The 15,498-nt window shown below is 35.0% G+C and overlaps 1 protein-coding gene across 3 annotated transcripts in view; it reads left to right on the forward strand.

Annotated features, from left to right (window-relative positions):
* Positions 1–15,498, forward strand: part of Parg (poly(ADP-ribose) glycohydrolase) — a 109,712-nt gene that overhangs the window by 80,086 nt on the left and 14,128 nt on the right. For all 3 annotated transcript variants that reach the window (XM_005339057.5, XM_013364663.4, XM_078042427.1), the window contains exons 14-16: positions 744–822; positions 2,190–2,298; positions 9,233–9,338. In XM_005339057.5, the coding sequence (XP_005339114.2) occupies positions 744–822; positions 2,190–2,298; positions 9,233–9,338 (294 nt within the window). The remainder of the gene's footprint in view (positions 1–743; positions 823–2,189; positions 2,299–9,232; positions 9,339–15,498) is intronic.

Raw genomic sequence — 15,498 nt, forward strand, 5'->3', positions numbered from 1 at the left:
TGGTTCTGAGAATCAAACCCAGTGCCTCATGCATGCTAGGCGAATACTCTACCACTGAGCCACAACCCCAGCCCCATCATTTACTACTTTTAAAAAGAAAAAGTCTTTTGAGATTTATCATTAGGATTGAGGTGAATCTATAAATCGAAAATTAACGTTGTAACAATATTGAGTCTTCTATCCCAAGAGCCTTGTATATTTCTCTTTTTATTGAGATCTTTGTTTTTTCTCAGTTATGTCTTCTTCATCCATTGTATTTACTTTTAGATTTTTTTTTACATTATATTTAATGGATTTTTGAAAAGTTTTATTTCCCATTGTTTATTGCTACATATATAGACATACCATTGACCTTACTAAGTTTGCTTATGAGCTTTTCTTGTTATAATTCCCCTCTACACACTCTTTCTTTCAGTAATTCCTTAGGATTTGCTGGATAAACAAGGATTGCATCTGCAAATCGGGACATTTTAACTGTTTTTCCTTTGGTGCTAAGTATTTAACCCAGGACCTTGTGCATGATAAGCTTGTGTTCTACCATTGAGCTACACTCTTGTTTTTGTTTTTAATATTTTTTATGCCTTTTATTTCTTCTCTTGCTTTATTGCACTGGCTGGGGGACCCCTCAAGCACAGTGCTGAATATAAGTGATGAGAATGGTATTCCTTGCCTTGTTGCTGATTTTAGATGAAATGTTTTCACCATTGAGTATCAAGTAAATAGTAACAAATTATTTGTTTCAGGTACTGAACAGTACAGTGAATACACTGGCTATGCTGAAACATATCGTTGGGCCCGGAGCCATGAAGATGGGAGTGAAAGGTGAGTCTGTTTCTGACTTGAGTATTATATGACTGAAAGTGAAGGAGCGTGGAGTGACTCTAGTGCACTCTGTATCTCTTGTATTATTATTCAGGCAGTTGAACTTTTCTTTTTAAATTCAGTGTTACAGTTTTGTTGGAGTTAAAACAGTATAACCATTTCTGTATACAAAGGGAGACCAGAGAAAATGAAAAACCAGAAGTCGAAAATAAGTACAAGGAAGACAGAGTTTTCTACAGTTCTACAAGCTGCCAATTGGGAGCGGTTAACTTCCAAATCCAAACTTAATTAGGAGTGGCTCTAATTAGAGCGTCTTATTTAGTTATCCTTAATTTCTCTGTGGAGATTAGGTAAATGGAGGACACCTGTGTTGGGACAGTTTGTCTAATGCCACAAAGCCAGTTGATAGCAGGTACTGCAGTGAACTTTGCTGCTGTTGTTTCCTATTTCTTATTAGAATTTATTCACATTTTGACATCTTTGCTTTTCCATCAAATTGTGTAGTTTATCAGGTATAATTTTTTGCAGAAATGCTTCCTGAAAGCTTGTGGGATTTGTTTGTTTGTTTTTAAATGAGAAACAATCAGCTCTGGTCCATGTAGTCATACCTGTGCCACAAACATTCAAGTCCAGCCTCTGTATTCTTATTTTGTTTAAAGTATATGGTGTAACAAACAGTTATCTTTGTGAATATTTATTTATTAATTCCTGGTAATTATTTCCAAACTAACATGAAGGCTTCATTGTTCTTCAAAATGAAAAATTGGTCGGCATACCAATTATGCAAGTTTTTAAAGAGGTGAGATATTTGGAATTTCACACATTCCTAAAATTATCATCTCAACTAGTCCTTTCTACTTCCACAAGTGACTTGTTATTGTCTACTTTGATGTCCTGTCTTTCAAAAAATAGTTTCTTGCAGTCAGCAATTGAGCACAGTAGTAACACTTGACTTCTTGGGTTTATGTCCTGGACAGTATGTAATAGTATTACATCCCAGTAATTTAGAGCAGATCCCACAAAACAAAGAAGGATTGAACTTCAGTATGAAAGGAAAAGAAAGACCTAAATTCCCTTTGTTTGCCCTTAAATCTTTTTGTGTCAGACTCACTGTAAATGATATATAATATGTCATAGTGTGTGGTTTCTTGATTTTTCATTGTACTACTTACTACCCAACAGTGCATAATGTGTATGCCTTTGAATCTAAATATAAAATGTTTCTTGACCTCCTGCTTTTGCTGAGACCTGTGGTCACAGTTTGTTTGTTTTTACTATACACTACCAAGGTATTGACCACCTAACCTCTGCAAGGCCGAAGGGCTCTACCTATTCCTCATCTTTTTCCCTTATTTGTCCTATCCCAGGGATGACTGGCAAAGACGCTGCACTGAGATAGTTGCCATTGATGCACTTCACTTCAGACGCTACCTCGATCAGTTTGTGCCTGAGAAAATGAGACGTGAGCTTAACAAGGCCAGTAACCTTATTTCTTAGTTCATCTGGTAACTGTCATCTATTTACTGCCATTTTATTAATGCTGAAATTAATGCTTTCTGGTAGTTTTTTACAGTGTCAAAATGCCCACAGCTTTCCTGATTTAATGGCTTTGTCAGCTTGTACAAGATGTACTTTCCATTTTGTAATTGTTTGATTACTAGATAAGGTTGCCCACTACACTGTTGCTTGATGTTAAACTCCACACATGCATTTATCTTATTAAGTACTTTTAGCTGCTTTGGAACATTATTGTAAAACCATATAGAAATGAATGAGCCCTGAAAAAAAATTTTTTTCAGATCTTCCCAATGACATTTCTTTACATAGTATCCTATCAGGATTAGAACAGATAAACCATTTATTATTATTGTTGATAAGGTTCAAATAAAAGTTGTTTGTTGATTTGGTAATTTGACATATTTTTACTGGAAACTGCAATGGTCTGTTATGCTTAGTGCTGTCTAGTATAATCATTTTCTTCTTTCTGTTGTATTACAGAAATGTAAAATGAGTCATATCTGTTGTTAGTTCAGATTGTCACAACTGTTAGCTACAATAAATTCCATCATGCAATAGTGCTGATTCTGTTCTCTAGAATTCGGGCAATGCTAATATGGCTTTTTTTTAATCACAAAAGTTTTAGAAACTATAGAAGTACATTATCTCAAAGCACTCAAAATATTACAAATTGTTAACTTCTCAAATATTCCCAAGTGTTAAATAAACTTTTAAATATTTCCAAGTGTTAAATAAAGCTTAAGTCCATTGTAAAATGCAGAGCAGTTGAAGGATATGATGGAGATGGGTTGATTTTTAATGTATGCCATTCTGAATTTGCCTGCCATTATTTCTGTCAATATGCAGTTGAGTCTAATTTTTAACTCATAAAAAATTCTTTCAGTCAAATTTAAGCAGAAACTTTTTCAAACTATATTGGTAAAAATAGTAAAATCAATAAAATAATTGCTTACTGTGTGCTAGGGACTCCACTTAGCATTTTAAATGCATTGTCTGTGTTTTTGTTTTGCTGTGTTTTTTAAGATGGAGTCTCATTCGGTTGCTGGCCTGGGCTCGAGATTCTCCTACCTTAGCCTCCAAGTAACTGGGTCTATTAATGTGCCACTGCCTGCCAGGCATGCATTGTCTGATTTAATCCTCACTACCCCAGGAGGCAGAGATACTGTTTTTATTGCCAATTTTGAGACAGTAGAGTAAGCCTCAGGAAGTTGAGTAGCTTGCCTAAGGTCCCAAAAGCTGGGTAGTGACCACACCAGGGCTTAAATTGGGTTCCCCTGACTTTAGATAATTTTTTTTCTGTTTTTTTTTTTTTTCTTTTTGGCAGTTCTGGGGATTGAACCTAGGGCCTAACATTTGCTTAGGCAAATGCATTATCATTGAGCTATATCCCTAGTACTAAGATTTTTTTTTTAATTTATTTTTTAGTTTTCGGTGGACACAATATCTTTATTTGTATGTGGTGCTAAGGATCGAACCCAGCGCCCTGCGCATGCCTGGCGAGCGCCTTACCACTTGTGCCACATCCCCAGCCCCTTTTTTCTTTTATGCTGGGAATTGGACTCGGGGGCACTCAACCCTGAGCTACATCCTCAACTCTATTTTGTATTTTATTTAGAGACAAGGTTCCACTGAGTTGCTTAGTGCATTAGTTGCAGAGGCTGACTTTGAATTAACAATCCTCCTGTCTCAGTCTCCAAGTTGCTGGGATTACAGGTGTGTATACCAAGCCCAGCCTCAGATCACTTTTTAAAAATGTAAATCCTCTCATATAGAGATTACTATAATTAGATCTGATCTTCTAGATTTTTTATCTTGTTTAATCTTTAATCGTTGAGAATATTTCTGCCTTTGATTAATATATAATATACAGACATATGCCTCAGTTGCTCCTTGTCCTCTGATGATAAACTTCCACTATGCACAAAGTATCCATTGAATCCTTTTCTCAATATTCTTTTCTGTTTGATACACTTTTTCAAGAAAATGTGAGGGTTCCCCTCAACCTATTCTTGAATTCCCATGAGATGAAGAAATATCTTGCATGTAATAGAATTTGCCAGTATATGAAGAGAATTTGTCAGTATATGAAAGAGCACCTGGCTCAGGGCCTCACACATGGGAAAGTATTGAAAATGTGTATTCTTTCATTCACTGATATATTCTCCTAAAATTTGTTCTTTCATCAAAGATTGGTTTTCTAATTCTTTCACTAAAAAAGGGGGGGGAAAACAGTAAATGATTTTGTTAAGTGTTTTTTATTTTATTTTTACTTGTAGATGGACACAATATCTTTATTTTTTTTTTTAAATGTGGTACTAAGGATCGAACCCAGGCCTTCCACATGTGTTTGAGGCAAGCACTCTACCACTGAGCTACAACCCCAGTCCTTGTTAAGTGTTTTTGAAAGATTAATTTAACAGACTAATCCAAATAACTTTGAACCTTCTAAATTAAAGCATTCCATCCCTTATTAATTTACATTTGCCTATTGAAATAGATTTATGAATTTTGATGTAAGTAACAAGAATTCCACATCAGCTGGCAACACAACTTGAAGGAAATATTTAATGTTTTATATTTCATTATGTTTTATAACCTTGGGTTTAAAGCAGAAGTCTGTATCAAATCAGTTTTAGAGATGCCTTATGTATGTTTGTGTGCGTGTGTGAACACGTGTCTTTTTGCATGCCAGCGAGAAAGTTAAGAAGAATAGAAAAATTACCTTTTTCTAAATGAAGTAACAAAACATAAGACTAGTTTTCATCATCAGAATTCAGTGTGGATCTCTGAGCTCTGAGGGCCTCTTTGTTACTTTTATACATTACTTGAAAGGGCATTCCCACAAAGTGCTCTAATGCCTCTGGAAAAGGTCTGGTCCGTCCAGGTCCCTCCTGTCCTATTGAAGTGACATCATGACCAGCAAACAGAGTACGTTTTTAAAAGGAAGGAATCCATTTAACTGATAGTGCAAATCTGTATTTAATCCTATGAGTGCAGTTGGGTGACATGTTAGGGGAGAATTATCTTTGACTTTCGAACAATTTATGACTCCATCTTGTAAAAGTGGCAAATAACCCTGCAAGGGAAGAAGGAAATCACCTGTGAAAATTTGTACTTGGCTATGTTAGAGTTTTTTAGGTAAGATTACATAATGAATATATTCCATTAAGCCTTCCAAAATAGGAATTGAACAAAGTGGATTGCCACTGTTATTCTACTTTTAATTGTTTTCTTATATTCGGTTTTTAGTTGTAGTTAGACACAATATCTTTATTTTATTTTGTGGTGCTAAGGATCGAACCCAGTGCTTCACATGTGCTAGGCAAGTGCTCTACCACTGAGCCACAACCCCTGCCTCTTGATTTTTTTAATTGATTTATTATTATCCAAATTTAGAATGGAGTTATTGTTAAATAAAACCTTTATAATAAAACCATTGAGTACTTGGCTGCTGATACTTTAAGTTCAACACCTGATCTTTTTATAATCTTTTCTTAAAATATGTGTCACTTTACTTTTTTAGGAATATTAGTTCAAAATGTGTCATCTCCAGTGAGTTTTCCCTTAAGTTTCTCAACATATAGAGTCAGAACATCACAAGATAACTAATTTTCAGTTTTACACACGAGAAAACAGATCTACAGACTTTCATTTTATATTACATTTTAAAATAGCAAAAACAATGTACTAATGTTACAACTATTTCAAAGACAAAATCGTTATCCATAATACTATCTTTCAAACAGTTGTTTTCAGGGACTGGAGTTGTAGCTCAGAGGTAGAGCGCTCGCCTAACATGCGTAAGGCCTTGGGTTCAATCCTCAGCACCACGTAAATATAAAATAAAGATACTGTATCCAGCTATAATTAAAAAATTATAAATATTTAAAAACAAAAACAGTTGTTTTCATTTTTTATAGGTCTTTCCACAAGAAATTTGGTTTTATATAAATATACACAAAAGTTAACCTATAATTTTGCATTTTACCTCTTTCATTTAACTTTATATTATAAATGCTTTTCATACTTCTTAAAAAATCTTCATAATTAAATAAAATTGGTTGGATTGGTAGGCTGTGATTTAACTCTGTAGTCACGAGCCTATTTTTAAGCAATTAGTCCCAGGTTTTTCTCTTTTATGTAAAGTAAGAATAAACATCTGTACAATGCTGTTTTTTTAGAAGAAATTTACAAAACTAATATTACTACTGAGTCTAAGGATAACTTAAAGACTCTTTAGTAATATTACTTTATTCTCTTCCAACAGATCCTTAAGGGTCTTTTTATATTGTATTTATGTTTAAGAAATCACAGAATACTAATAACCTCAAGAAATCAATATCAAAATCAACTATGTATTAATGTAAACTAAACACACGAGTAGACTGACTTTATGAATAAACAACTCTGGGAATAATAATTACTAAGTTATTAATCTTAATAACAATATAATATATATTTGCATGATGATGAAAGACATCCTTTAAGTGTATCTACTTGGGCCTGCTACAATTTATATTGAAACCAGACTTGTTAGTGTGTATATACTTATTTGTGCTACGCTGGAGTCCCATGCCTTTCCTGGGCTCAGTCCTGGAACTTTTATACATGCTTTCTTTGGTCTCTTTTCCACTTTCTTTGCTTCCTTCTTATATCTCTATTTTCACTACTTCCTGTTTAGTATCTAGTTTTTAATTCTAGATACAAATTTTTTCTTTTGGTTTTTACTTGTTCACCAAACTGCACTGTTTTTGCTCATTAAAATACATTTAACCTGGTTACTTAGAGGAAGCAGTGAGGAACTAAAACATTCTGATAGTATAAAACAAAATATGAACCAGGAAGCCAAGAACTTCTCTTTGTCCAAGCATGCCAGGAAAAAAAAAATGAAATGAAAGATGGCAAAGTTACGTTTATTCTGACAGAGGTTTGTTTTCCCTGTTATACATATAATGCCATATTCTTTATCATTCAAGAACTTACCCTTCCCCCATGAAATTGTCTGATATTTTGACCTGAAAGAGATTTTTAGAAGCTCTATGCATCTGATTATACAGGTAATTTGTAAGTTCTTGTGCAAGCTCTGTACCATAGCATTGAATAATGGTCTGGTACCAACTTATAATTAATATCTGTCAGAATTTACAGCCTAGGAGAGGATGGAGGGAATAACCTTGTTAATTCATCCAAACAGTGTATAAAATAAAGTTTTATACCTTTGTGGAAACTTCAGAGAATAATTGGCTGTATTTTTCAGCATGTGGGTTTCACAGAAGCATCTTTCTCTGTTGTTGGTTTTTCTCTTACTCTTTTAATCTATTTACTATTACATATAGACTACATTTTAGGCTTATTTGGTACCTGAGAGAACCTAGGGAAGATTTGTTTTGCTGTTATATTATCTTCTTAATACAGTATACCTAGAAGGCAGAAAGATTGACTGAGATGACTGCAAAGAAGTAGAAACCATAAACTCTGAGACCTTCTCATGTACAAAAAAATTAATTTAATTAATACTTAGCCAGCATCTTCAGGATATATTGTACTTTCTTCAGGTTACTGGCAAAATTTTGAATATTCTATCTTAAAACAGCTATGAAACTAGAGAATTCTAGGGCTGAAAGAAATCTTAAAAGTTTTTTTTTTCATAATCAGAAATAGGAATCCCTTTTATAGATAGTTGCTAGTTTTTTGTTAAAGGAAGTTTCGGGGTCAAATACATGTCATGGGATGTAACTCCAATGCCATTGCCTAACGCACCTGGGCCCGTGCAGAAGTGAGCAGGCGTCATCTTGGGTGGCCTTGGTGGCCTTGCTTTTACAAAGCATTCCAATGGCAAGAAGCACAAAAGTGAATCATCGTGGAGCTGGGATTGTGGCTCAGTGGTAGAGCGTTTGCCTAGCATGTGTGAGGCACTGGGTTCTATTCTCAGCATTGCATATAAATAAATAAAATAAAGGTCCGTTGACAAATAAAACATTTTTTTAAAAAAAAGGTGAATCATAGTTACTAATCTAGTCCCAATAACTCTGGGGAAGAACCTGCTAAGGAAGCTCCATAGTAACTCTACTTTCATGCAAAAGTGGTCACCAAAAGCCTTCAGAGAAAACAGTATTTGAACAAGTACCTTTCTTGATAGTTTGTCTTGGTTATCCCATTGGTTCTTGAAATATCTCTGATAATCACATATGTCTGAGGTGGAAAAAGAAACTGTAAGACTTATGTTTTCTTTTCTATCAAAGTTAAATCTGTAATGCAACACAAACAAATTTACTGTAACTAAGTTTCACGTGTATAGTGGAGCCCTCTTAAGTTAGAAAACCATGTGGTCAGAATGGAGCCATTTTTAAATTCCCTAACAGGTATCCAGCCATAACTGTAGCCCCTTTTCATGCCTTCCCCAATTTTAAATCAGCTAATTGTGTAGATTGTACCCCCGAACTCTTCATTTCAAAGCAAACAGTACTTTGTTAGGGATAAAAACTGGCAGACTGCCTACCCAGGTATGCTTGCCCACCAAAATTCCCTTTGGGAACATACTCTTCTGCAGACATACAGTTTTTGCCTTACTGGCTTCCTACCATATGTTTGATTTCTTACAGCACCTCAGTATTTCTAACAGAAACTAATACTTGTATTAGTGTAAGGGATTTGATATACCCAACATTCAAACAAATAAATATTAGAATCTGTCATTTCTCATTCTCTTTGTTGTACAATCCCAGGTTTTTCTCTTTCTTTGTTTTCCCCTCTACTTTGGCCTTAAGAAGAAAAAGAAAAACGAGGGAGAGAGAATATAAGCTTGGTAATAGATGCTGATCCTAGTACATCTGTCAGAAATACTGTTACTGTCCATTCAGTCATGTGCTGTGATATTTCTTTCATCTTGTAGGCTTACTGTGGATTTCTGCGTCCTGGAGTTCCTTCAGAGAATCTTTCTGCTGTGGCCACAGGAAACTGGGGTTGTGGTGCCTTTGGGGGTGATGCTAGATTAAAAGGTGAGTAAATCCTTATACAGAAGGATAATAGCATGCTTACCAGGGGATAAGTAGTAGTCCTTTAACAACATTTCTAATGTTCTATCATAAGAGACTGTAAAAATCTTAAGTAAAAGGATATTTGATACCATCCTCTTATTATTATTATATTTTATTTAAATTATTATATTTAAAGGAATTCTTAGTTTAATTTACTATTTCCTTATAGAGCTTGCTTATCTGTTTGATCTCTCAGACACAGTATTTAGTTGAAGATAGAAAGCTTAGGGGAAAGAGTCCATAAAGACTGTGAGGTTTCAAACCAAAGCACCTACTTGAGCACTTTCCGTTGTGGAGTGATTTTTTTTTTTTTTTTTTTTACAGGCATAGCTGTTTGACTAAACTACCATGTTCTGAGCAATGTAGTTGGCACTGAGAATAAAAAGATGAAGAAGATTAGGTCCTTGCTTTGGGAGTCACTGTCCCACATACCAGAGAGAGGCATAAACAAATGCAGCACATAGTGATGAATGCTCTAGTAGAGCCACACAATGTGGTGGGAGTATATCTTGGGAGAGCTGCATGAATGGCACAGATGAGGAAGCATTTGAGTACCCAAGATAGATAAGCATTTTGCATATTGTATTTGGTTGTTTGTGGTGAAAAAAAAATTACAAAACTTGAATAACAATGATGTTGATCCTTTACCAGATAATGACATTCGCTTTACTTTTGAAAGTATTGATAAATACTTTCAAAAGAAAATAGTATTATATTATTACTTGGTATGGTTACCATTTTCTTTCAGCCCAACTGTTCTGATACCAGCGGGATATACTACAATGCAGTTCTGACATTAACTATCTGGATTTATTGCAGAACCCACAGATTAGGGGAAGGGTTCTCCATAAAACTATACTTTAGATTGTAACCACAAATCTGAGCAGGGTCCCTAGATCACTAGCATCTAACCAGCTGGCTACCAGCATGGGATGTTCTCATGGTCCTCAGATTTGATAATTTACTAGAATGGCTTTTAAGTCCTATACTTAAGTTGCAGTTTTACTATAAAGTATATACACAAGGTATGGAAGGGAATGCAGATCTTTGACAACCTGACTCCATGGTGTCTGGGTACTTCACTTTCTGTGCATATGAAATTTGTTCATCTAGGAAACTATTCTGAGCTTTGGTATCCAGAGTTGTTTTGGGCACTTCATTACTAGATATAATTAATTAAATCATTGGTTAACTGATTGAATTTGATCTCCAGCTCTACCCCTACTCCTGGAAGTGGGGTTCTAAATGTTAGCATTACAAAGCCACTAACACTCAAGAAATTTTAAGAAGTTTAAAATTTTTTTTTTCTTTTTCATTATATATGACAGTAGAATGTATTTTGACATATATACATACATGCAGTATAACTACCCATTTTTGTGGTTGGACATGTCCAAGGATTTTTTTTAATATTTTTTAGTTATAGTTGGACACAGTACCTTTATTTCACTTATTCATTTTTATGTGGTGCTGAGGATCGAACCCAGGTAGGATCTCCCATGTGCGAGGCGAGTGCTCTACCACTGAGCCAAAACCCCAGCCCATATCCAAGGATTTTTGAAGCTTCTCCTAGCAACTCAAGACCAAGACAAGACAAACTGTTATATCACAATTATCAATGTAACAATAATATAATTTACAAACTACTAGCTGGCCTTAATAACCAAACTAGAAATAAATAAAATCTATCTCTTTAGGTATAGAACAGTTTGAGTCTATCATAATGTAACTATCCCCCAATAATAAAAAGTTAATAATTTTATAAAATTTTGAATATGTAGAAAAATGCCATAAGTATATAAAAATCACCAACATAGCTAACATTTTGATGGCCATTCTTTCAGACATCATTGCAAAAGTCTGTGTGACCATTTGACATTTTGAAAACCTTACAGTCTTATGGATGATTTTTAATACCAACAAATATAGATGTGGTGTCAACATTTTCCCTTCTTTCCTTATTTCCTCCTTCCTTCCCTCCCTCCTTTTCTCCCTTCCTTCCTTCATCCTTTCCTCCCTCACTTCTTCCTCCTTTCTTTCCTTCCTTCAGTGGGGTCTCATGATGAGAGTCTCACTGTTTTGCACATTCTGGCCTCAAATTCATGATCCTCCTGCCTCAGCCTCCCTCATAGCTAGAAGCTAGTTGTCAACTCCTGTCAACATTTTTAAATGGCTATTTGGTATTTCTGTTATATGTACATGTATAATTTATTTCACAGTTGATTTGTTTTCTTTATCTTATAAGCAACACTATGGTGTATGATTATATATAAGCTTTATGTAATTATCTTTTAAGGGTGAATTCCTAGAAGTAACATTAGTAATTCAAAGAATATGTATCCTTTATATTTTGATACATGTTGTAAATTGCACTGTGAAAGGCTGCATCAGTTTACATTGTCTTCCTTACATGAATTAACCTCACCAATGTTACAGAGCTGGGACCTTCCAGGAAACTGAGGCAGCATGAAGACCCCCCCTTCCCCTTCAAGCCCTGATTCTTGCAACCAAATCAGAAGGATTTCAGACATGTCACTCAGAGAAAAAGGAATGAGTTTATTGAAGGAATAGAAAAAGGAAGATTTGGGTCCTCTTCAGAGAGGAGATAGACCATGTGCCTCTGTCTAATTTTTTTTTTAACCTTTTATATGTTTTTTTTTCAGTATACATGATCATAGAATGTATTTTGACATATTATACATACATGTAGTACAACTTCCCATGCTTGTGGTTATATATGATGTGGAGTTAACACTGCTAGTGTATTTATATATGAACATAGGAAAGTTACGTCCAGTGCATTCTAATGTCTTTCCTATTCCCATCGCCCCTTCCCTTCATTCCCTTTTGTCTAATACAGTGAACTTCTGTTCTCCACTTTCCTTGTTATGTGTTAACATTCGTGTATCAGAGAGAACATTCAGCCTCTGGTTTTGGGGGGATTGGTTTATTTCACTCAGCATGATTGCCTCCAGTTTCATCCATTTACTGACAAATGTCATAATTTAGTTCTTCTTTATGGCTGAGTAATAATCTACGGTGTATATATGCTTCATTTTCTTCATCCATTCATCTGTTGAAGGGCACATCAGTTGATTCCATAGCTTAGCTATTGTGAATTGAGCCCCTATAAATATTGATGTGGCCACATCACTATAGTATGCTAATTTTAAGTCCTCTGGGTATATGCCAAGGAGTGGGATAACTGGGTCAAATGGTGGTTTCATTCCAGGTTTTCTGAGGAATCTCCATACTGCTTTCCAGAATGGTTGCACCAGTTTGCAGTCCACCATCAATGTATGAATGTATCTTTTTCCCTACATCCTCACCAATATTTATTGTTACTTGTATTCTTGATAATTGCTATTCTGACTCAAGTAAGATGAAATCTTGGTGGAATTCCAGGTCTATTAGGGATCCCAGAGAATTTTCCAGAGTTTTCTGCCTACGTTTACCTCTTCTAGACTTCTGACTGACAGCAGGGTGGCATGAGACTTGGAAGTTCTCACTGCCGTGACAAATCTAGGTCTTAAATATTTTATGGTTAAGAGGAATTACCCTTATCTCCTTGAGTTTTGGGGATCTGGTCTGTGAAAAGGGTCATATAAGTCTCCCCCTTTAGGGTAACTTGGGTTTCTCTTATTGATATTATTTTGGGCCTGCATTTCTCCTGCAGGTAGTTTGCTGAGGAATGTGACATAGCCAAGCACTTAAGCCAGGCAGGATTGCAGGCAAATTGCCTCTTAGAAAAGAAAGCATGTGGGGGTCAGCACAGTAGGCCCATTTTATAGAATTATTCCCTTAACCCCATGTTCCCACCACTTGTGTTTGTCTGTACCCTGTCACCAAGACTGAATTTGTCAATCTTTTTTAATTTCTCCGAGATGCAAAGTTTTTTGGTTGTCTTGTGAATTGCTTTTCATGACTTCTATCCATTTATCTCTATGGGGGTAGTTGAATTTTCACTAGCTAGTAATACCTCTTTGTAGATTAAGAAATAGTAATTGTTTGACTGCCCTGTGTTGCAGGCGTTTTTCGTTTCAGCCTCTTGAGCTGTTGTCATACCGAGTTAATTTTTTTATATGTTTACATTTTTTGTAGTGTACTTAGAAAAATCTTCCCTGTCTTAAGATTTTCATCCATATTTTCTTCAAATTTGAAATTACAAAAACTGCATGAATCTGTTTTTCAGTGTTTTGAGAGTCCATAAAAGAAAGAATTTGGATTTTTTATTTTGTGAAATTCTTTATCATCCTGAATTTGTTTGAGGAAACATGGTTTTTCACTCTTGAGTTTATTGATCTTATGACAGACACTTTTTTCCTGTTTTTCTCTTAAGTAAAATGAATGATTGGTTTTGTGCCATCAATCCAGAAACCAGGTATGCCATAAACCATGGTCATTTCTGCTGGACAATTTAGAAAGCGTTATAAATGTGTTCATTTCTTTCTTTTCTTTGTGGCTTTAAAGCCTTTCTCTCAGACTGCAGCTTTGTTTGCTTTAGTGACTGTCAGGTATAGTGTTCAAAAATTTCCACTGTGTAATTCATTTTCTTAATAATTAAGATTTAAATTTTGGAATAATTCTTTGACAACTTCCTACCCTTTGTTCACTTGAATAATAATTAAAATAAGTAGCCATAGGGCTGGGGTTGTGGCTCATGGGGTAGAGTGCGCATCTAGCATGCGCAAGACTGTGGGTTCAATCTTCACCACATAAAAATAAATAAATAAATAAGCATGTTATTAAAAAAAAAAGTAGCCATAATATCCTTTAGTAGAAGATTGATTATTAAAACTGATTTTCTTTTTTGGTTTGGTTTGGTTTGGCACTGGGGATTTAACCTACTGGTGCTTTACTACTAAGACATCCTGAGCCTTTTATTTAGGGCCTCCCTAAGTTGCTGAGGCTGGTCTTGAACTTGCAATCCTCCTGTCTGGGCCCCCTGAGTCTCTGGGATTATGAGTGTGTGCCCTAACATCTGTCTCTAAAACTCATTTTTAAAAAGAAAGAGATATGGTTTATTTGTATAATAAAATATTATATAGCCATTAAAAGCTATAACCCAAAACAAGGGAGGGTGAGGAGGGGAAGGATACAAATCCATTGGATTAGACAAAGGGGAATGAAAGGAAGGGAGAAGGGAAGGGAAGAGGAGGGGCAGTAGAATTAATCAGACATAACTTTCCTACCCTTGTATTTGAATACATGACTAGGGTAACTGTGCATCATGTACAACCACAAGGATGGGATCCTAAATAGAATAAGTTCTACTCTATATATGTGTAATTTGCCAAAATACATTCTACTGTCATGTATGACTAAAAGGAACATTTTTTTAAAGATTAAAAATAAATAAGTAGAATATACTGGGGAAAAAAAGAAATAGATCTTTGACATGGAAAGATATTTTTGGAATATTGCCACATTGGGGGAGGATATATAGTATATGCCACAGAAGTCATTTAAAATTTTACATTCAAATTTGAGGTTCTTCATTTATCAGTTTTTGTGCAAAGATGAACTGTGGTTATCTCCAAGTGGATGACACAAGTGTTCTTTATTTTCTTTTTTAATAACTTTTTCTGTTGTGATCATATGTGTTTTATAACAAATATCAAAAATTTTTCATGGAGGAGGAACATAGCCATATGTAAAACTTTCTTTTATTAAAAATAGGACTCAGTATTTTTTAATATACTGTTACATAATTTTGCATGAGTCTCAACAAGTTATAACAGTTGAATTTGAATTTTTTTAATTGCCCATTGTTGTATAGCTATTATGAAAACATTTTTTATATACTAATTAATTCAATATACTTTTATTAACAACTTTCTGCCCCAGGCAACTGATGGCCATAGGAGCCAGAAGGCAGAAAGAAGGTACCGGGGAAGAAGAAAGGATTTTGTGGCGGCCCTAGCAGCAGCCAGTGGTCTCATGCACACCCATGCCACCAGTAGGGCTCTCTGCCCTCTTGCCTAGTGGAGAACACGGGAAAATGTTTTGAGTAAATTCAAACTCCTTTTACTTTGGGGGCTTCTAACCATAGACAGTTTTTGACTCACAGTGGTTCTTTATGATGATACAAAAGCAATACGTATTCAATAAAATGATACTT

Source organism: Ictidomys tridecemlineatus, chromosome 1 (genome assembly GCF_052094955.1).
Source record: "Ictidomys tridecemlineatus isolate mIctTri1 chromosome 1, mIctTri1.hap1, whole genome shotgun sequence".
In the NCBI taxonomy this organism is placed as follows: Eukaryota; Metazoa; Chordata; class Mammalia; order Rodentia; family Sciuridae; genus Ictidomys; species Ictidomys tridecemlineatus.